Here is a 24,484-nt window from a genome sequence, read left to right as displayed (position 1 = left end):
TCATCAAAGATCAAAGCCCCAAATTCATCCAATCAAAGTTGAGGATCAAAATCTCCCACACGGATACCAAAGTCCGGCAATGCCAAACCGAAGACCAAATCCCTTCGGATTGAATAAGCCATCCAAATTCAAGTCAGAAAATGAATCGACCCCGAAAAAAAATCAAATGATCCAAATAGAGAATATAGGACCAGCAAAAATTTAAATTTAAATTTAAACGTTGTACAATTGTGTTTATTTAAAATAACACATTTTTTTTGTCTTAAAACATCAAAATCTATTTATATCACATCGTACAACTATTTAAATTCAAATTTTTTACTATTCAAATCTCGACTAAAAATCCAATACCGCAAAACAAAAACTATTTCTTGCCCATCAATGTAGTATTGTTCACTTATTTTCAATATTCTTACATTTACATACAGCTCAGGAAGAAATATAGCTACTCTGGTAACAGCCCAAGGCTATCTGTGTAATACATGATATCTATACAAATCAATTCTAACGCTGTTATGATGAAAAAATTCTGCCACCGCACCCGATCATACCCGGCCAACGAAAAAAAAATAAATTGAAGAATTCATGTTCAAAGGCCTAAACTAATGAGGTTTAGTTTTCTCAGTCTCTCTTGGAGAAATTTTGTGGTTTACTGCTGGCAAATGTCAACCATGTGACCGTACCTGTGAGGTAGAAGAAGACTGACGGAGCAAACAGCGATATCTGGAAGAAGAAACACAAATGAGTAAAGTAAACTACTAGAGAATACATACGTTTCGAGTGTCAAATATTGAACCAGTTACGGAAAATACAGAACAAACAGCCCATTTACATTTTGTAGTTCAGATAAATAGTGAAAAGTAACCAATTAGTTTGTGGTTGAGAAGAGGCCTTACCCCCCATGAGTGAGTCGAGTCAAGAAGGTAGCCGGTAAGAGCAACTCCAACAATTCCTGGTATTGCTCCAATAGTGTTAGTAATGCCCTGCAGGAATGCATATATGGTCAGTTTCTAGATACTGTATGAAGAAATCATGTCCTGTTACAACTGTCAAGGCTGTGATTCACCTTCAAGTCGCAAACCAAAATAATGAAACACAATGAATGCAGGAAGCATGACGTGCTAGCACAAATTCACACGGTGAAGATAAAGGAAGCCAAAAATTTTACGTTCCAATTCCCAGCCAATAATGTTCAATTAAATTAGTCTGCAACCTGATGGAGAATCAGATTGTAGCCACAGCCTACGCTCTAATAAGAAGTAAGCAAGAATGAGTTAAAAACACTGTCCCACCAACTCTACAGTAGATATTAATTAAACAAACAATCAAGCACAACAATCCATGATGTCATCAGTTGGTCTAGCAAGCTTGAATGCTCAGAGTTGAGTATAAAGCCTACATCATCATGCTGAAAACATCCGCAAAATCTAGGACATATCTGCGATAAACTGCCAGACATATATTATGCATATGAGGTCAACCATTTATGCCTACCAAAAGGACACTTGCATATTCAGGTGACATGTCTTGATGGGTACAGTAGAGTCCTGCAACAACAGAAGACAACAATAAAATTTATGAAGGCAATATCTTAGCAGAAGAACGGATCATATTTGAATGGATTGTAGGGATGATTACCAGATAGGGAAAAGCTTGATAGTGCTAGACCTCCTGTAAGTATTGCTACAACTTCCCATGGACTCAGTCCTAAGTCCACAGAGGAAAGAATCATACAAGTTGCAGGAGACATGAATGAAATTGATTGGCAAATTTTCCGCACCTGTTAAGCCAAAAAAAGATTTTCCAAAACTCTTTTTTAAAAGACAGACGAGCTATTCCAAATAGAAAATGATTTAATTCAGTTTCCATCATTAGCTGAGAAGGTGAGTAATATTTACAGAGTGAAGTTCACGAAGATAAGATATTAATTGTACCATACCACAAGATACTGGAAGTGCAAAGAACATTTGAATATTCAATCATTATGACACCTAGCTTCAAATAAATTTAGAGATGGAAAGGACACCAGTTCTATCGAAAGAAAACACCTAGCTTCAAATAAGTTTGTTGGGAACAAACTGGAAAGAAAATGGCCAGAATTTGAGTGCAAGATCTGGCTTTTCATTAATCAAGAAGCAAAAATTCCCAATTCAGAGGGAAGTAAGCATATGCATTGTGGAACTAAGTATTTGAGCTCATTTTTACATATGTGAATCCTACACTTTCCAAATAAGCAAGCATCCCACCCCAACATACCACTGTAGTTTCAACACCTTTGGCGATTAAGCTGTCAGCAAATTGAGAAGCAAAGCTGGTGACGAAGATTGCAGCTAGTGGAGGAAGAATTGAGACCTGCAATTGCATTCGATTGAGCAAGTTGGTTCCTTTAGTCAACTCAACTAAAGACAGGCAATTCTGGAATAATGTTGCTCAATTCTACCAGGCACCTCCATATACCACAAGGTATATAAATGGATAGCATGAAACATAGTATATGTGCAAAACAAGAACCTTAAATTATTAAATACTATCGAAACTGGAAAATTATAAAATTTGATTCAGCAAAAATAAAATATAAATTATAAGCTTTAATATAATAAAATTCAATGTTTTAAACTCAAAACATTAATAAAATATTAAGAAGAAAATGAGATTGAATCCATTATAATATATGCATATATTGGAAAAGTATAAAATCATATAAAAATTAAAATATAAAAAGAGGAAGGATAGGGATGTCAACATAAGGGTATGTTAATAATATGTAACTAACTAGCTGTGATATAAAGTGCAGATAGATAAGGACACTGGAATCAATAAATCATGTGCAACCAACTTGTTGGCACTAGAAAATTCCAATTGGTGGCCTACAAGAATGTTGAGCTGGCCGGATGGACTAAAATGGGTTCTCGGGCTAACTTTACCAAGTTTCTAGGACAAGCTGCCGTGTGTGAATTTTTAGTAGATCAAAAGGACGAAACTTATAATATATTAAGAACAAATTAAAATTTGATAATTGAATGGAGGACTGATAAATAACACAAAAACAAGAAACTAAAATAATGACACAAAATGCAAACAAAATCTCCGGACAAACATGAACAAATGGCATCAATATTCTAGGAAAATTGGAATGGCCACCCTCAATTCTCCTTGGGCTTCTACTTAGAAGGGCCACTTCTCCTTTCACTTCAAATTATTCTCCAACTGCAATGTCAGCAACTACAACCTCCTGCCAAGTCTAAGTCTTTGTAGATTAAGTGGTGATGCATCCCCCTTTGGGGGCTATGACCCGAGTTCCATCCCAAGAGCTTGCGTAAGTGTGTGGAGTTAAAAAAACAAAAAAAAAAAAAAAAAAACTACCACCGCTGCTACCTTTTAGGCATTTCCGAAAATCAGTAGTTTTCATAGCTATTGGAATGTGATCATTTATTGTCTTCCCCATCTTCCACAATGTAGATAATGTCATTATGTTCCAATAGTACAACCATCCAACGATACGGTCAAAAAGAGGCTTAAAATATCGAGAATTCCCCTCGGAAGGTTTTCCAAACACAACTTCCTCCACCTTTCCTCCTTGCTGATTTTCTGCTTCATCCACCCAAACACTGGCCTCATATAGTCAACCATCACATCTCCCTAAATGAACTGAGGCTGAAGTTGTGGAGCACTTAATTCCCACGGGATAATTCCTATGGTATTGACTGTGAAATCATTTTAACAAAGCAAAGCTCTTTTCAAATTTTGATCAGTTGCATTAAAATCTGAATTAGCATCCGACTCCACATCATCGTCATCCAATGCTCCAAACAATGCTATCCTCCGGAATTTCATCTATTCCATGAATTGAATCAAATCATGTGGTTCTAAGAATTGTCTGACTAGAGGACCCAATTCCAAAAGACTGGCAGTTTGGTTTCCACTCTACATATATTTAATTTATACCATGAATCCTTCTTCCTTAATTCCATACCCTTCTAACTCCACTGGACCTTCAGTTTCTGTTGTGTAGCTTCTTGTTCTATCCTCCACTCTCAGCATTGATGTTGCTTTCGCATTTTTTGGGACAGTGACAAAAGTTATTATTATTTGAAGCACAATTTACCTTCCAACTCCCATCTACAGGTATATTATCAGGTCTTCGGGTAGGACAAGGTATATAACCACACAATTTATGGACATCACATGCCACAGATCACCACCTTTGGAGAAACTGACTTTTGCCACCGTATTTTATGGTGACAATCTGTCCCACAGTAGTATCTTTCTCAGGGACCTTCTACTTCGGCCAAGCCTCTCAAAAACATTCCTTCGAGACTCATTTATCCTGATTCCTATTGTCCTAGCCAGAGAGTTTCTTCCCTGCCTTGCATACAAGTAGTATTTATAGAGGCTGAAAATGGATCAATATCAACCTTCATTTTAGTTTGATCAGCCAGCCTGAGGCAGCCCTCCTTAATTGCCTTCTGGACTACATTCCAGAAGGCAGCACAATTACTAACTTTATGTCCAAAAAATTCATGTCATTTGCAGAATGGCTTTCCTGCTAACTTCTCAACCGTAGAGAACTCCTGGCTATCTTTTAGCTGAATTTGGTTATCCTTCAACAAATACTAAAATTCTGGACAATCTTAGCAATATCAAAAGAAGATTGTAATTTTGGATTTACCTCTTTCTTTTGGGTCGGCTTAAGGGCTGAGCATGTATGCGATCTCAGCTAAGCACAAATCATCAACCCTTTCAGAACTATCATTCTCGTCATGTTCTTTAACTTGTACCAAGTGAGTACCTGAGCGTAACCGCTGACCCTGAGCAGCTTGAGCTTCTCGAAGTAGCTAATCTGCTTTGACTGCCTTAGAGGTAAGCTGCTTCAAATCCTAGTATTTTTCAAGAGCTAACTTCTCCCTCAGGTAAGGATGTATATTGTTAATTGCCAGTTACTATTATTCTCAGAAATCCGGACCTAACAACAACCTTTAGGCTTCTTGAACCACTCCAGAAATTTTCCCACAAATTCATCTGTTCGTTTTTGCAAATTCATCAAGTCTAAAATCTTTAACTCCGGGAGAGCACCGTAGAATCTTTCATGAAATTCTCACTCCAGACCTGCCCAATTCTGAAGTGAATTTGGTTTAGGCTTGTGTACAAGCTAAAAGCCGAACCTGTTAAAGACAAAAAGAACAACTAAAGAACAACTGGAGTTTACCAATTGTTATTACTGAATCCTCCTTTGCATTGAGCCGTACTACGACTTATATGCTCAATAGTTGAATGGGATCTGTCCCGTAAGGGATGGCCTGGTGGTGTGGTGAGTGAATTTGTGACCGTGAGATCATGGGTTTAAACCCCGACGCCTTCAGGTCCACCTGCCACACATGGTTCACTTAGTGTGACTTGCCTTGTCGGGCTTAGTTTGTAAGGTATTAGGTTCGACCAGAAGTTTACCCAGTGCGCACTTTCGGGTAACGACTGCAGGTTTCCACGTTATCAAAAATAAAAATAATAAAATAGTTAAATGGGATCCTCTCAAGAAAACAATATAAACTCCGGGATTTCTAGCATTTTGTGGAAAATGATATTCCTCGACCACATCGTCTAGAAAAGACTTTTGTAACATGGCCTCGCCGGCAATCTACTAGATTTCCATATACCCTACACAGCTTATGTGATGGCATCAAGATCCACAGGTAGATTCCAATGAGGTGGATTACCTGTGGCCTTTCTCGTTGCTTTTGTAATGCATGATCTTGTTGCATCTCAAGTGGCTGCTAATTCCTTCCGGGATGTACGGCTTGTGGAAGCCGTCCTATTCCCACAACATTCCCGAAAAGCCTTTGTGGATGATATAATAGAGGCCTATCCCTGGGACTGCACCCCAAGGAAATTGAGGACATCCTATTCCACTGGCCCCTGGAGTAGTTGTTTCACGCGAGTTTGGCCTGAGGTGAAGAGATAGTAATACTTCTTGTGGTTTGAGAGGCGACTGACTAAACAGGTACTTTAAACGTACCAACCTGCCCCTCTTATACCATGAGACCCCACAGGGAAATGAGGTATTGTCCCCTGCTCCAGATGGTCTTGGAAAAGCAGAAGCAGCAGCCCTCCAACCATATATGAGCTTGAATGAACAGAAGGAATTGCCTTTAATAGATATGGATGAGACAAGTATAGATACATCATCCAAGGCATAAACGATGCCCAAGAATGTAGATGAACCATGGCTAGATCTCTTAAGAGGAGGAGGAGGATGAGCCTGTTGTTAGGAGAATATATATCTCTTTATCTATATATGGATAAATAATACAATTATATTAAATACTTCAACTTATTTGATTGACTTAAATTACGTAATTTAATTATGAAACAATTAATAATTTATTTGATTGACTTAAATTGCGCAATCTAATTATGGAAACAGTCAATAATTCATTTGATTGACTTAAATAACGTGATCTAATTATGGAATAAGTAAATTAATATTATCTTGATATGAGATAAATTGGGCTTATTCTAAATAGCTTATGGGTTATTTATTGATCACTATATAAATGGTATTCAATTATGGTCTCCAACACACTACATCACAATCATGTTCTATTCTCCCCATTAGAATAGAGTACAAAGGACTCATTCGGTAATTTAGTTAAGGAAGGCCATAATACCAACAGTTTGAGTTCGTGATTCTGTATCGAAGAACTCTCCATGGATCTAGGTATATTTTTATTTAAGGTTTTATGATATAATTCGCTGTAGTATATATGGATTGAAGATGTGCCGAGTGCATTACATATAAAATTTCTCCAACAAGTGGTATTAGACCCGTTCACTTAGGGTTTTTATATAAAATGATTTTTGTTGTGAATATGTGGAATTGTTTCAGAATCATCAAATATATTATTTAAAGATTAATATTTAACTTTTTGATTTTTTATAATAAGTATTTGAAGTTTTTTTACTTTTTTTTTTATGGAAGTGTTTTTTATTAGTATTATTTTGGAAAAACGCAATTAATAAATGGTGCTGGGAGAACAAAGCCATAGTTTCTTGTTTATCGTTGGATGATTCAATCCTGTGCTCATGGAAAAAGTTGAATCTTGTTGTGGGATGTCTATCCACAATGGATGGTTTTATTTAGGGTATGTTTGTTTGGGGTTTGGATTTTGAGTTGGGATGTAAAAGTTTTGAATTTGAATACTTGTATGATGTGATATAGATAGGTGTTGATGTGATGTTTCAAATATAAAATAATTTTTAGTATAATATATAAAATGAAAATTATGTATATGATTTGGGGAAAAAATTTTGATATATAATAGAAATTTTGGTAAGTTTGACAAACTAACACACCTTTGTTTAATTCTTCTTTATTATTATTATTATTGTAGGAATTAAAAAATTAAAATACTTAAATTAAATCAAATATCATATACCGGACGAAAATAAATTTCGATAAAATGAATATGTGATATTTAATTATGCACACATTTAATATTTGTATAATAAATATCAATCATTAGTGCAAAAATATGCTTAAGATGGAAAATATCACAAATATTACGAGCCATAATATATTTGGCAGCAAAATAAATTAATTTCGTCGATAAATGAAGTTTTTAAATTAATATCTTTTGAGAAAGAAGATAATATATAGATCTAGAAGAGAAAAAAAAAAGACATACAATTAAATCTTTCAAAATGGAAAACGGCGTCTGATGAAAAATGAAAGATTATAAAATCCTTCAATTGGCCAATCGGGACGCGCCATGTGGCATCATCCAGAAAGAAAGCCGATGCATCACCCCTATAAATAGGAGTCTTGGCCAATTCATTTGACACATCGAAGTTCATTTAAAGACTCGCGCAGTAGTAAGTCTTTCTAGACTCTTTGTCTTCGCGTTCGTCGTGTCCTTCGAAACGTGTTTTTTGTCGAAAAGTCATTGATTTGGACAAATAGTCTAATATTGGTTGACGAATCGATGAAGTTAACGTTCATTGTCATATGCCCAAGCCGGAGAAAAGATCAAAGCTCCAAAAGCCGTTGAAGATTCCGTCAAAGCCAAGGAAGAACATCCAAAGTTCATCCCAAAGCTTTAAGACGTTTGTCGCGTTTTCGTCAAAAGCATCAAGCCGACCATTTTCGATCCAAAAGTCAAAAGGACATGCCGCCAAAAAACTAAATCCACCTCAACGGCGATAAAAAATATCAACACAATATATTGGATCGAATAAACGCGCCCATGTTATATTTAACACAACCGTGTTTGTTCCGGATCACATGCCACATCAGCTTTCGTTATAACCACGTCAGCACAGTACGTTGAAATTTCATCAGTGGAACAAAAAATGATGATTTTTTTTTTCATAGGACCAATGAAAGGCATTTCGGGAATCGGTCCGATTCTATCTCTGTTCCTTCCGTTTGAAGAAAGAAAGGATCCCAAAGAATCGATCTTTCTAACGTTTTTCAGCTGGCTGTTATCTTAGTTTCCGCGCGCCTTCCCTCCTTCTCTCACTTCGGAAAGATTTAACAGTCTTTTTGATGACCTGGTCAGGTTTTCACTTCTCAGTGAGTGAAAGATTTGTTTTTGATAATTATTTTTCGGGAAAAAATCAATTTTGGTCTCAATATAACTAAAATTAATCAATTTTTGTCCTAATATAGAAAACTCATCAATTTTGGTCATAATATAACATAAATTGGCCATGAGGAGATAATAAGATTATCCTCACCAACTTTAAAAGAATCCCTCTTCCCCTATGAAAAATAATTACGAAGGTAGCCCTTTCGATAATTATTTTTCAATGGGACCAAAAATGAAAAAAATAATTTGATTGAGACCAATATTGAATTTTGCTCTATATTAGAAGATAATAAGATTGTCCTCAACAACTTTAAAACAATCCCTCTTCCCCTATGAAAAATAATTACATAGGTAGCCCTTTCGATTTACTAATATATATCTCAATAAATGCACAAACAACCCCTGAGTTTGGAAGTAAACTGGATTGTTTAGAACATACAAAGGTTTAATATATGTTGTTTTCCCCACAGTGATTATTTGAAAAGTGTGACTATCACAGGGGCTAATTTATGTTAAAACATATCAACGAGTCTTGTTGATCAAGTAGATAAAAGAATAGATAGCAAATCATCCATCAAGTTGAACAACATAGCATTTAAGGTTGAACACAGGAAGTAGAGATCTAGGATACAATGTCCATGAGGCATGCAACAGAGAGATCAAGCTTAGTGTTCCAATATGAAATAGTGAAGCATCTTTCAAATGGTCATCTATGCCTTAAAATTGAATCAAACACCACATACGTAAACGTTCAAGAAATAAGCAACATACGTACCCACGCAGCTTCTGTAAGATCAAGGTTCAGCTCCTCACTGCAAGGAATGTTAGGCCACAATTTCATTCTCAACATGTATACAGAATATAAATAGACAACTGCTTTATGGTTGGCAATATCATCTCCCATCTAGTTCTGGTTGCAGAAGGGCAAAAATAATTATATACCATGTTAAGTATTTACAGTCTTCAGATTAATGGACAAAAATCTTCTGTGCAATTGTTACTCGTTCAACGGAATAAATATCATAAATCAATTAAACAATGTGAATAGCATCAAATCTGTTCAGCTTTCCAAACTTGTGATGATATAAAAAACATGAAAGCTATCATGGATGATTCCAACTGTGTACTTACAGTAATATTAAAAAATAATCGTGGGTTTATGACTTGAGATCCAAGTGAAATATGTTCTATCATTTCATTGACACTGTTAGTTGTATGGGAATGTGTAGTATAATTAAGGATGCAGATGGTTCCCAGAGACATTGTAACTTGTAGAGAATATTAACTAGCATTTATCAAAGAGAGCTCAAGAGTATTCTACTATGTTGTATATATATATTTAATGTAATCTGATCACATGTAGATTGAGATTGAGATAATAGATTAATATCAGTTTACAATCAATAGACTCATCTAACCACAACGAATTCATCTAATCAAATTGTAAAGCTTTGAAAATTAGTGGGAAGAGGTTGTGAGACAATCAAATGTTTGTTTAAGTATATCAATAATGCATGCACCTGAAATATGTAGGAAGCCAAGACAAACATGTATAGTGACCCCAACTCCCACAGAAGTGAGCATAGATCATTGCCCACACAGCCTTAGACTTGAAAAACTCCTTCCAAGGTACATCCTGCAAATTATCAACAGATGGTCATGGGAACTGACAACTCAAAATTTTGCAATTTCACCAAGTTCTAAAATTAACTTGATTCCAACCCTCAGTGAGCCGGTCAGCTCTTTAATAGAGGAACTCTGCAACTCATTCATATGATCATTTAGCTGCCCTGCAGAAAATAAATTACAGTATTTCATGCAAGGGAGGATAAAGCTTGAGTACTCATGATGGACATTAATTCAAACTATCACAACTAGAAATATAGGACTGTAATTGCAAATCTAAGACAAATACAAGTCTTCAATGATTGTGAGCATTGCATTCTTATATGATTTTAAGAATTAGTATAATGCCCCTGGCACATATTCTATTCTTATAAAATATAGGTAAGTTTTGCTTCACAAAAATCCAATGCTATGCAAGTTTTGTTAAAATATTTTGCGGAAACTCTAAAGCTTGCATTCTTGATAATCAAAATAAGGGGCCTATATATAGGCAACCTAAAACATACTCGATAGACTCAAATCTAAATAATGTAATCTAATGGATATGACCAAATCTAAATCAAAATCTAACAAATATAAAATTAAATATCTAAAATATCTCAACAACATTATAACTCAACTATTCTTTGACACTCCCCCTCAAGCTGAGGAATAGATGTCTTCCATTCCCAGCTTGGAAACAAGTGTAGACACTAAAAATATATGTTTAAAATCAATTAAAAATCATATATTTTGGAAGAAAATAAAATTTCAATAAAATAAATATATGGTATTTAATTATGCACACATGTTAATTTTTTTACAATAAATATCAACCATTAATGCAAAAATCTGCTTAAAATGGAAGATATCGTACAAATATTACGTGCATAAATAGAGCCATAATAAATTTGGCAGCAAAATAAATTAATCTTGTCAATAAAGTTAGTATATAAATTAATATCTTCCGAAAAAAGACAATGATATAAAGATCTTGGCGAGAAAGGAAGGTACACAATCAAATCTATCAAGAATGGAAAACATCTGATGGAAAAGGAAGCCAAGGCCACCCATCCCCTAAAAATAAGAGTCATGACCGAAGTTCATTTGAAGACTCGCGCAAAGGTAAGTCTCTCTAGACTCTCTGCAATGTTCTTCATTGTTCTTCGTGTCCTTCGAAGCGTTCTTCGTCGAAAAGTCACCGATTTGGATAAATGATCCGATATTGGTTGGCGAATCGATGAAGTTAACGTTCTTCGTCGTATGTCCGAGCCGGAGGAAGGATCAAAGCTCTCAAAGTCGTCGAGGAATTCGTCAAAGCCAAGGGAAGGTCTTCAAAGTTTCTCTCAAAGCTTCGAGGTGTTCATGGCGTTCTTCATAAAAGGCGCAAACTCGGCCCTCTTCGATCCAAAAGTCAAAGGGACACGCCACCAAAAGCGTTACGGAGCACCAAATCTACCTCCTAAAAGATCAAAGTCCGGATCGTCGAAAAAGACAACAAATCCAAAGACGATGATCAAATCGCCAACACGGAGACCAAAACCCTCCAAAAGCGGCAAAGATAAATCAAAGATCAAAGCTGCGGATCGTCCAAAGAAGACATCAAATCCAAAGCTGAGGATCAAATCGCCCATACGGAGACCGAAGCTCTCCAAAAGGCGGAAAAGACAAATCAAAGATTAAAGCTGCGGATCGTCCAAAGAAGACATCAAATCCAAAGTTGAGGATCAAATCGCCCACACGAAGACCGAAGCTCTCCAAATGGCGGAAAAGGAAAATCAAAGATCAAAGCTGCGGATCGTCCAAAGAAGACATCACATCCAAAGTTGAGGATCAAATCGCCCACACGAAGACCGAAGCTCTCCAAAAGGCGGAAAAGGCAAATCAAAGATTAAAGCTGCAGATCGTCCAAAGAAGACATCAAATCCAAAGCTGAGAATCAAATCGCCCACACGAAGACCGAAGCTCTCCAAAAGGCGGAAAAGGCAAACTAAAGATCAAAGTTGCGGATCGTCTAAAGAAGACATCAAATAAAAAACCGACGATCGAATCGCCCATGCGGAGACCAAAGTCCTCCAAAAGCGGCAAAGCCAAAGCAAAGGTCAAAGTCGCGGATCATCCAAAGAAGAAAACAAATCCAAAACTGAGGATCAAATCGCCCACACGGAGACTAAAGCTCTCCAAAAGGCGGAAAAGGCAAACTAAAGATCAAAGTTGCGGATCGTCTAAAGAAGACATCAAATCCAAAACCGACGATCAAATCGCCCATGCGGAGACCAAAATCCTTCAAAAGCGGCAAAGCCAAAGCAAAGGTCAAAGTCGCGGATCGTCCAAAGAAGAAAACAAATCCAAAGCCGACGATCGAATCGCCCACACGGAGACCAAAGTCCTCCAAAAGCAGCAAAGCCAAAACAAATGTCAAAGTCGCGGATCGTCCAAAGAAGACAACAAATCCAAAGACGATGATCAAATCGCCAACACGGAGACCAAAGTCCTCTAAAAGCGGCAAAGCCAAAACAAATGTCAAAGTCGCGAATTGTCTAAAGAAGACAACAAATCCAAAGACGATGATCAAATCGTCAACATGGAGACCAAACTCCTCCAAAAGCGGCAAAGTCAAAACAAATGTCAAAGTCGGATCGTCCAAAGAAGGCAACAAATCCAAAGACGATGATCAAATCGCCAATACGGAGACCAAAGTCCCCCAAAAGCGGCAAAGCCAAAACAAATGTCAAAGTCGCGGATTGTCCAAAGAAGACAACAAATCCAAAGCTTGACGATCAAATCGCCCGCACGGAGACCAAAATCCTCCAAAAGCCAGAAAAGTCAAATTGAAGACCAAACCTCTTTGGATTAAAAAAGCCATCGAAAACTAAGTTGGAAAACAAATCGGCCCGGAAGGAGAATCAAAGGACCATTTAGAGAATAGGACCCGCTTTAAATTCAAATCAAATATAATTTGTACAAATTTTGTGTTTATTAAAAATAACACAATTTTTTGTCCACAACAAGATCATGGAAACTCGAACTGTTCAGCCCTTTTGTTAGAACATCGGCTAATTGTCTCTCTGATGGAACATAGGACATACATACTAACCCTTCCTCCAGTTTTTCTTTAATGAAATGTCTATCAATTTCAATATGCTTTATCCTATCATGTTGTATAGGATTATGAGCTATATTAATAGCTGACTTATTGTCACAGTAAAGCTTCATACGACCCTCCCATTTGACTCTCAAATCATCCAAAATGATCCTCAGCCAAAGTAATTCGCATAATCCTTGAGCAATTGCCCTAAATTGTGATTCTGCTGATGACCTTGCTACTACATTCTGCTTCTTGCTCCTCCATGTCACTAGGTTACCTCCAAGAAAAGACAATACCCTGCAGTTGATCTTCTATCCACTAGGGAGCCAGCATAGTCAGCATCGGTGTAGGCTTCCAAAGTAAGAGTTTAATTCCTTTTGAACAAGATTCATTTCCCTGGATTGCCTTTCAAGTAGTGCAGTACTCTGTAAGCAGCTTGAAGATGAGGTTCTCTTGGATCATGCATGAATTGGCTGTTAAAACTTTCAGAATATACTATGTCTTGTCGAGTGTGAGCAAGGTATATAAGTCTGCCAACCAACCTCTGGTACATTCTTTTATCCACAGCTGGTTCTTCTTTAACTTCTCCCAATTTATAGTTTGGATCTATTGGAGTAGAAATTGGCTTACACCTAATCTTCCCTGTTTCTGCCAATAAATTAAGCACGTACTTTTGTTGAGATATGAAGATCCCTTGTCTGGAATATGCCACCTCAATACCGAGGAAATACTTCAATTTCCCTAGTTCTTTTATTTCAAATTCTTTCATTAGTCTCAGCTTTAATTCATGCTTCTCTTTCTTATCATTTCCAGTCATTATGATGTTGTCCACATAGACTAAAAGAGCAATCACTCCCCCTACAGCTGAATGCTTAATGAAAAAGTGTGTGGTCACCTTGGCTTTGTTTGTACCCAAATTCCTTCATGACTTTTGCAAATCTGCCAAACCATGCTCTAGGAGATTGTTTTAACCCATAAAGGGCTTTTCTCAGTTTGCACACCTTGTTACCAGTGTCCCCTTCAAATCCTGGTGGAATGTTCATGTAGATTTCCTCATTTAAGTCACCATGGAGGAATGCGTTCTTAACATCATATTGTGGCAGTTGCCAATTAAAGTGAGCAGCCAATGATAACAAAATTCTTACTGTGTTCATTTTTGCAACTGGAGCAAATGTTTCTTGATAATCCACCCCATAAGTTTGAGTGTATCCTTTGGCTACTAACCTTGCTTTATATCTTATCCATCAGCCTTGTACTTCAACGTAAAAATCCATTTGCAATCAACAATGTTTTTTCCCTTTGGTTTATCAATGATCTCCCATGTTTTATTCTTCTCTAATGCATTCATCTCTTCTCTCATAGCATCCCTCAATTCCCTTTTTGACAATGCTTCAGACACATTGTGAGGGATGGCAATGGTGTTCAAACTCATAATGAATCACTTTTGGGCTGGCGATGGGCGCTTAAAAGAGACATAGTGAGATAGAAGATAGAGTGGTCGTTTATTGCATTCTCTGGTTTCTTTTCTAACAACAATGGGAAGATCCAGAGCAGTAGTTGAATCAGTGGATTGTTCAACAGATTGTGTGTAAAGGTGGATCTGATCTTACCGTGATTTCTTTCTCAGAATTTGGATTGGATTCTTGGACTTGTGTCAGTTCAGGAACGGTTTTTCTCCTTGAATACACCTGAGGAAACTTTGGAAAATTGTGAGTGATGCTGGTTGGAGAAGGAGATTGATATGGGTTTAGTGACAGGATCGGGTGACTCAAATGTGACTGATTCAGAGGACTCAGGTTCAACCGGAACATGAGGAGGGTTTTGTTCTGAGTGACTACGGGGTGGCACATTCGGAAGGTCAAGGGTTCTAAGTGGTTCGAAAGACTCACAAGTACTATCTTCCATCATTGAAATCTCCCCCTGAATAGAGGACTTGAAAAAAGGTCTATTTTCTGTGAAAGTGACATCCGCAGAGATGTAAAATTTTTTGGTCAAGGGGTTGTAACATTTGTATCCTTTTTGAATAGATGAGTAACCGAGGAAAACACATTTGATGGCTCTAGGGTCTAGCTTCCCTCTATGTTGTTTGTGGACATGAACAAAGGCGGTACACCCAAATACCCTACGAGTGAGGCCATTTGAGGTTCTGAAGTGAGGGTAAAAGCTATGAAGCGCCTCTATGGGGCTTTTGTTTTCTAACACATGGGAGGGAAGTCTATTTATCATATACGTGGCAGTAAGAACGGCTTCTCCCCAATAGGACTTAGGAACATTCCCTTGAAACAGTAAGGCTCGGGTGGTGTTGAATAAATGCCTATTCTTTCTTTCAGCTACCCCATTTTGTTGGGGTGTCTCCACACATGATGAATCATGGATAATCCCCTGTGATTGAAAGTAAGGTGAAAGAATCTTATTGAAATAATCTCTAGCATTGTCTGTCCTAAAGCTTTCTATTTTGACCCCAAATTGATTTTGAACCATTGAATGAAAATTAGGTATAACAATGCTAACATCATATTTTTGTTTAAGAAGAAAGAGCCATGTGACTCAAGTGCAATCATCAATTAAAGACACAAACCAACGAGCCTCAGAAATATTAGGCATAGTGGAAGGACCCCATATGTCACTATGAATCAACTGAAAAGGATGAGAACTTCTCTTATTGCTAATAGGAAAAGATGCACGGATATGTTTTGCCAATTCACAGATGTCACAATGAAATTCAGAAATATCTAATCCTTGGAACAAACGAGGAAACATTATTTTTAAAATCCTAAAAGAAGGATGACCAAGACGTAGGTGATATAGCCAAATGGCATCTTTATTCGAGGAACTAAGGAAAGAAGAAGGCAAATTACTCTTAGGTTTTTTAGATGGTTCAAGGTGGTAAAAGACCGTTCCTTTCCTTAGCAAGTCCAATCCTCCTCCCCGAGTCCTGGTCCTGAAAAACACAATAAGAAGAGCAAAAAACAGCATAGCATTTAAGATCATGAATTCATGAGTCAACTTTTGAATGGAAACAAGGCTTGTTGACAGTTCGGGCACATGGAGGACATTTTTAAGGATAAGGCTAGGTGTGATATGTATATCTCCAATCCCTGCAACAGTGGCTAAGGAACCATTGGCCACAACAATTTTTCTATTACTTGGACATGGGGTATAGGTGTGGAAGAGTTAAATGTGGAGGTCATATGGTCTGTAGCACCGGAGTCCATGATCCAAGAGTTGGTACATAATTTGTCTAAGACATTCGTGCACACAGATTTACCTGAAAGAGCCATTGAACATGTTCCAGAAGGCTTCTCAAGAGTCCCCAACAAACTTTTGTCTTTATTTTCTTTCTCTTGGTTATCTCTACCAAAGTGTTTAGGCATATCATTCTTTCCCTTAAAAGATGGTTTCAGACATGACTTAGTGAAGAAGAAAAATTCACAGCAATTAAGGCCAGAACAAAACACAGCGATGAAGGCTGCTTGAAGAAGACTACAAAACCCTAGAAAAATTCCTAGAGCTCTGATACCATGTTAAAATATTTTGTGGAAACTCTGGAGCTTGCATTCTTGATAACCAAAATAAGGGGCCTATATATTGGCAACCTAAAACAAACTCGATAGACTCAAATCTAAATAACGTAATCTAATGGATATGACCAAATCTAAATCTAAATCTAACAAATCTAAAACTAAATATCTAAAATATCTCAACAACATTATAACTCGGCTATTCTTTGACAAGTTCTAATGACTTGTAACGACACAGAAAAATCTGCAGTGTAAAGACAAGGAAGTAAAGTAATGATTGCATCATATCACCTATCATTTTGGATCCAAAATCTAAATTTACTCAAATGTGAGAACAACTGATGATGTATATGGTAAGTTGATTGCTAAAAATATATTTGCATAATGTCCCACACCAATTCAATAGATCGTGAAATTAAATGTAAGATTTTGGTAGTTTGGTTCAATCTTGTCAATAAGGCCGAGCTATTTTTAAACAAGTGTTTAAAGTGGTACAACCTAATGGTTGGACAAAATTTGTAGTAGTTAATGGACCTCAACTAACCTTAGATTACATAATGAAGTAATAAAGATGGGGTGTAGAACCACACATTCCTCAAGCACACTGAGCATGGCAAGAAAATCTGAGAGGTCCATATTAATGTGTGCTCAACCATTTCGTAATATTTGGCTTGTGAAAAAGCATACAAACAAGGTGACAAATATTCTAATAGAACCAAAAAAAATTAAACGATACTCTCGTTTGCCCAAGTAGCCCCGCGGATCTGACAGGTCGAACCATTTGATAGAACAAACAACACTCAAACGAGACTCTTGTTTTCCAAAGAAGCCCCTGGCTGTAAATTACCAAAACTTTCTAGTTTTCCCAAGATGGTTCCAAAAACAAACCCTAATCCTACTTAAATATTCAAACTAATACTAAAAAAGAGGCCCAATAAAAGAAAAGTCCAACTATGGTAAAAGAATTTATTAGTATAAGGCTAAAAAGCCTAGGATTGTGAAGGCAAGCCTAATCCCTTCTTCCCCTACTGTACACAATTAGGGGCTTAATCCCCCCTCTCTATCTTGTTCTCATTCTCGACTATCAGGTCCAGCTCTCTATCATGTTCTTTGGAACTTCGCAAAATGGCAATCATATTAGTACAGCAATTTACCATATTTTCATTTAATTCAATTTGATCTATTATGCTGACTTCATATGAGCTATAACTAGAATCAATGAATTCATCAAATTTAATCATCCAGTTTAGACAAAAAAAATTAGTAACATGAGATCAAGTAAATTGGTACTTGCGCTAATGATACAAAAGACACACCTTTGCACTGATGAACTTTTAGAAATTAGGAAGCAATAACAAAGAAAGGTAAGTAAAGGCACAGAGGTAACCGCAGAAAAAAATTTCTCATTTAGAGAACAAGGCAACAGCTTAAGAATTAAGAAAAATAGCATACATGACAGGTCAACCGCTTTAGATGATGGTCGATCTTCTTTAATGATCTGAAAACCAGAATACCTGAAATGAAGTTAACAATCACAATATGTTTATCCAAGTTTGCCCACATATAAATATTATGTTTTAATAAATACATGGTACACTTATTTTATGACTTTACTTCTTAGGTTCAAAAAAATATATAAGCCTCCTGGTACAGGTTCAGGAAGAACTGTAAGCATTGTGATTTAAACTTGGCACATTATCTTACCAGGCAATACCCAAGGAGCCAAAAATGTAAAATACAGATTCCCATCCATAATGTTCAATTAGCGAAGGAGCCAAAAGAAGCCTGCAGTTCACCAATGCAAATAGCAATGAGTGGAAACTCTTTAAAAGAAAAAACACAACATTGTACATGATGCATTTCTGTGGAGGGCAAGGATACAGCCTTACTAATCAAAAACTCATTTTGTTATCCATAATAGACGTTTGCAAAACAAAACAAACATGATGCATGCTGAGACAAATTGATCCAATTTTGGTTAATTATCTGTTACCCCAAGACACTTCCAACGCTCAGTCCACCAAAAACAAATGATACTGCACGTGAACGCTCTTCTATTGGGATTGACCTGAAAAAAAAATTATGCGAGCATTACATATAGCGAAAGTAAACAAAAAGATGAATGCAATGCCCCTTACAGTTTGTCTTTACCCGCTCGTTCCGCCCTGATAACCCACTCTTATGCATTTATAATAATAATATAATAATAAAGGATTGTCACACTAGTGGCCAACCCACTCACCGCTTCAAAACTCACCTCAAAACTCACCCACATAAGCGAGCACCTCTCACCTATAAATACCCCTCACTTAGTCATTTCCAACTTTACCCAAGTATAACTTCCTGAAGAAGCTTTATGAACGGCCATTTCTCCGCCTTCCCAAATTCAAAAGTCGAAGTCTTTGCGGTTAATTTTAGGAGAATCTGAGGTAAGATCTAGATTTTCCATGGTCTAATTACTGTTTTTTGTCCTCGATTCACACTGATTTCACACTAAATAGCACATAATCAAAAAAATTTAGCTCGAAAACTCACTGGGTGTGTTTGTTTATGAAATTGTTGGAAAAGAAATTTTTTTATGAGGTATAGGGAATTGTGTAGGGAATATAAAAATAGTGAATGTGGGTAATGTATTAATTTTTTTGAGAAAACTTGGGGAAAAGTATTTAAAAATTACAAAGCCACTTTTCTTCAAACTTTTGAGAAATTACTAGGACTTGATTTTTTGTGAATCTAAGTCTATTATCTTTTGGATTTAGATATAATAATTGATTTTCTAGCTTTCTACGGTTTGATTTTACAAAAATCCCTGGTCAGAAAGTCGATTTGTAATTTTCACTCTTTTTCACAATGAAGCTTTTTGTGAACTTTTTCGCTTCATTGTGGGAGAAGAGAATAGGGTTCAAATCAGCTAGATTGGGAATATATCAACCTGTTTTCTTAATTATTTGTCAATTTTGAACTAATATTGCAGGTGTGAGAAATTATGTATGTGCTATGTTTTCCGAACAAACTAAAAAGCTCTAGGGTGTCTTCATACAACGACCATAAATCCAATAAGGTAGTGAGCGACAGTGTGAGGAGGGATTTTGATGAGTTGAATAAGAAAATTGGAAGGAGAGTTCAGAGAATTTTGTCCACTGACGAAAGGAAAGTGGTGGGTATCCGCTCAGGAGAAGAACTAGTTGAGCCAACGCTGCCCAAGGAGTACTACAAGAAAATGAGGCTGTTGGAATTAACAGAGAACTGGACTAAGTTAAGGAGGTTGAGATCAATAGAATTCCGAAATTACATCCCAGTATTTCCAGGGGACTACCTTAGATTTGAGTATACAGAAGAATCCGCTTAGATATATCCTATGGACAACTGGTGCCCGAGTTGATTTGCCCGCTCGAGTCACTGCGCTCTTGAGCCAGCTACGAAAAAGCTGAGGACAAAAATGATGGTTAAGAAAACAAAAAAAGCCCACCTCGCAAGCTGACGAGGAAGGAAAATGGGAAGGGTAAGGCTATTGAGAAAGAGAGAGATAATGATGTCCCGTGTCTGGGGAAAGGGATTTTTCTATAAGAGAGCCTGCTGCCCAGCCAATGAGGTCACCGCCAGCTATCATCCCAGCTGGCTAGCTGAAGAATGCCACACCACTTAGGCTAATGAGCCCAACTGAGAAGGAACCCATTCCCTTTAACCAGCGTGGGATGCGGAAGTCAACTGCTATTGGAGAAGAGGAGGAGCGGGAATTATTTTCACAGAAGAAACCATCATCGGCATAGACGTAACTATGGAGTTAGACAATGAGCCAGCTGCTGAAGTCCCCGCTGCCACTACTGCTGAATTTGTTGATGAAACCAGGAGGGTTGATGTACTAATAACAACGTTTCTCATCTTGCTGGTGTCGCCAAGAGCTACAAAAGAAACCACCCTGGGGGCAAACAAAGAAGAACCTATCCAATACAGCCCCAAACACCTAAGGATGCGACACCAGCGGAATCTTTGACTCTTACCTCAGCCAAATCTGACCGAACAATAATAGAAGAGGAAGAGGATGAAGAGGAAAGGGTATACAAAGAGCAACAAGCTTAGTTGCTCGCTGAAGTAGAGAGCTTAGAGAAAGAGCGGCTGCGCGAGCGGAGTAAGAAAAAAAAGATGAAGGTTCTAGTAAAGCTATTGAAATGGTGGAAGCCGCTGACACAACTCCAACTGCGCTTCAAGGAATATTTCCAAACTGTGAAAACAGCGCAAGAACAGAAGGAGTATGAGGCAGCACGCCAATTGATGATACTGAAGGAAGCTTCCCCCGAACCAATACTTGAGCCTGAAGATGAGAAAGTCGAAGAGCCAGGGGACATCAGTTCCGAATCCAAGCGACAATCACCGGCACCCCCTGAGGCTAGCACTTCTTCACCTCAAGCGGTGTTTGAATCAATAGAAAAGTGATGGGGTGAGTTAGATGAGGTGCTGACTAGCCAGTTCAGTTACATCAATGGGCTACCGAGGATAATGTGAAACAACTGGCTGGCCACTTGGCATCTAGAAATAATAGAACAGCCGCAATCGATGCCAGAATGACCAAAGTAGAGGCCAAGGCAGCCGTAATGGAGAAAATACTGGACAACGATTTGCGAGGACAAAATAATCTACTTAAAGCTAGTGCAGCGTTGACTAGCCAGAATGCGATTCTCGTGGAGCAGAATGTTGATTTGGTCAAGCATCATAAAAAGTCAAGTCGAGTTTGAAAAATAAGGCACTCAATATGGCTAAAATGACACCCTAGTAATCAGCTAGTTTCCCAACATGTGTTCACAAGTAGGTGGTAGCAAACAACACCGAAGGACAGAGATTACATGCCTTCACCATTTTTAAGTCCCCATTTGTTTTCTTTTCAAAAATTTCTATTGTCATCATAGCACTATAATAGACTTCATCTTATAGTAATATCACTGAATTGATCCAACACTTTCTCCAACTTAACACATCTGATTGAATTAATATCTAGCAGAAAATGTTTTAAGCACAATTCAAGTTATTGGATCTTGTAGCAACTTCTGTGCTCCAATTAAAGCCCAAAAGTTCAGAATTTGATCATTCTGAATGGTTTCATGTTTTACACAAAGAAATTGGAGCAATCACTATACTGATACCAAAATCAATCTACATGCAATACTCTGTAGACATAGGGAGAATTTTTTTACCTTGATGAAACTTTAATTGCTTAATAGATATTGGTCTTAAGCATAAGCAATGAACTCAGGACAAATTATTATATAAATCCAGAGATAGAAACTGAAAAACTATCAAGTTGTTTTTACAGTAGAAAATTATGATTTAGATATGTTTATTCCTAGGTTTGTGTTGTATGGCTTGCGTAATCCTAGTCAACAAATTACCTAGCAATCATATCAGTGGCTGCTGATGGTGAAACACCTTCTCCTATCCCTACCTGAATCATGAAATAAGCTAGTCAGGCTAGAGAAAAACATGAAAACCGCCTGTAATATGTAATTAGATAAATTTCATTTAAGTTTTCATCCAGCCCACAAAAACATTTTCCTCAGCTCTTAAATTTGGAAAAAGAAGATAGTTTTATCTTAACATGAGATGAATCCAAAAAAAGCCTTGGAACAATGGAATTACCAATATCCTGGAGAACACAAGTCCAGGCATAAATCCAGCAAGAACCGGGACAATAGCTGTGGCCAATGACCAGATCAAGACTCCCACTTCAAGAACTTTGCTGCATACATATAATAAATTATTTACATGATATCTACCCATTGTTCTAGATGGTCTATCTTTAAATGATCAAACACTGTGAATTAGTACCACCTTAAGAACTCTACATTAGATTGAGCTCCATTACTTGTATCAATATAACACTTTCGGTAGTATGGAATGACACTTTTTTTCTTCTGCTTGATTTAAAAAGTAGCCAGCCTTTTGAATACAAAGGAAGAGAAAGCTAGAGCTAAGGTAACAAGTCTATGCAAATTGCTTCAAAACTTATGAAAATCCATTTCAGAACAGGTAAAAGGCAAAAAAGCACCTAAAACAAACAAATGATGCAAAGTTTCCATGCTGTGAATATTCAAAACATTAGAAACCAATATAGGCTTCTTTCCTTTTTCCTTTTGCACAGATTTCATTCTGTGGCAGCTCAGATTATTTATTTGTTCTCAATATTTCAATTATTACACAATTAAATGAAATCAACAATGAAAATTTGGAATGAAACAACAATTTAGTTACAGTTAACAAGACCAAATGTTGATGAGTTTCATCCAATTACTAAATGAGGCTCAACGCCTAGCATTGTCCTTCCCCAAATAACCCTCCACAGGAAACTTGTAAAGCAAACTAACATCATGAATACTGGTCTATGAAACTAACCTCCCACCAAACACTTTCGCTAACCAACCTCCAGGCAACTGACTAAGAGCGTAACCCCAGAAGAATGATGATTGCACCAATCCAGCTGTAGAAGCATTCCAGCCATATTGATGCGACATCGGAATTATAGCAACACTTAAATTGACCTATTTAATTCAGGAAATTTTAGTTTCTAGTCAATCTAAAATCCAGCATCCTGCTCAATAATGTTCTGAATTATTTATTAGTTATCATGCAAGCACTCTACAGCATCATACAAAGGAAATATTCAGTGTTTCCATTCTAAATGGAGAGAACTGCACATTGGTTTTCATGTGACTTTGGTTTAACAATAAGTATTATCATATACCCTACTAACATATCAAATATACTCCAACAAAAATTAGCACTTTCTTCATCATAGATAAATATAAGAAAGCTCAACAGCTCATAACTTGATCAAACATTAACCATTCGTTCAAATTCAAACTCATAAACCACTAGTACCAATAGATCTAATTATACATTCAATAATGCTGTGTTATATCAAATTAGATATATATTTAATAAGAATAAACATACACACTATTCAAATCAACAAAGAACTATGCTAATACACATTCTCGAAATAGTCCAAGAATCCATAACGAACCATTATTCTGGACAAAATCTTTCAATCCCCATTGATTGAGCAGTAGCAAGCAAGGGTTCTGCCGCCTCAACTCTGAAGCAGTTGAGACATAAAAACTCATCACAGATACAGATAAGTAACTGAGAGAAACTACCTTATCCATGTTGCAAACGACAAAGGCCAGAGACGTAGTCCCAATGAGCTTATATCTTTGAGGGAGCTTCTCCCATGGTGGCCAATTCCGATCGAAATCCACTTCTTCGTCCCCACCCTCATCGCCTCTCCCAACTTCTCCCAAACTCCCCTTCTCATTCACGCGCGCCTTCACGACTCTCTTGGGCCCCACAGCTTTCTCTCTCTCCCTGTCTATCAAGCTGCAGGATACTCTAACCCGCTTAAACGGCAGCACATTCACCGGCTGCTTTGTTGGAAAGTTGGAAGGTTTAATCTTGAAATCATGTAGGAAAACGGAGAACCTGCTGAGTGGGTTTGTGAGGATTCGATCCATATTGAAATCTGCTGAGTGCCTCTGCTGCAATTGTTTTTGAGAATTTGCAAGCTCCCTCCAGAAAAGACCACAAGTAGCCACCAATTAATTGCCAAGTACAATACAGTTTATTAATGAAATCTTATCTTATATTCCCTCGGACTCTTAAATAGGTGTACCCTTTTTTTATATATTAGGATTATATTT

General features: G+C 37.2%; 1 protein-coding gene across 2 annotated transcripts; it reads right to left on the bottom strand.

The window, feature by feature from the left end:
* Nucleotides 1–303: 303 nt before the first annotated feature.
* Nucleotides 304–24,399, bottom strand: LOC127239629 (probable anion transporter 6, chloroplastic). Of its 2 annotated transcripts, XM_051257865.1 has the most exons (16): nt 24,267–24,399; nt 23,945–24,164; nt 23,181–23,326; nt 22,428–22,527; nt 22,181–22,233; nt 18,790–18,864; nt 18,501–18,581; nt 18,249–18,310; nt 10,305–10,372; nt 10,103–10,218; nt 9,358–9,394; nt 2,257–2,352; nt 1,639–1,780; nt 1,495–1,547; nt 897–983; nt 304–723 (listed from the first exon to the last, which is right to left on the bottom strand). In XM_051257865.1, exons 1-16 carry the CDS (start codon nt 24,296–24,298, stop codon nt 622–624), a joined length of 1,470 nt encoding a protein of 489 aa, XP_051113822.1. In that variant the 5' UTR covers nt 24,299–24,399; the 3' UTR covers nt 304–621. The 2 variants fall into 2 exon arrangements, with proteins under 2 accessions (XP_051113822.1, XP_051113821.1); XM_051257864.1 differs by having other exon boundaries at nt 305–723; nt 23,945–24,391.
* Nucleotides 24,400–24,484: the final 85 nt, after the last annotated feature.

This window comes from Andrographis paniculata, unplaced genomic scaffold (genome assembly GCF_009805555.1).
Source record: "Andrographis paniculata isolate CXL003 unplaced genomic scaffold, ASM980555v1 Contig78END, whole genome shotgun sequence".
Classification (NCBI taxonomy): domain Eukaryota; kingdom Viridiplantae; phylum Streptophyta; class Magnoliopsida; order Lamiales; family Acanthaceae; genus Andrographis; species Andrographis paniculata.
The sequence above is the reverse complement of the archived record's forward strand: the minus strand, read 5'-3'. Positions and strand labels throughout refer to the sequence as shown.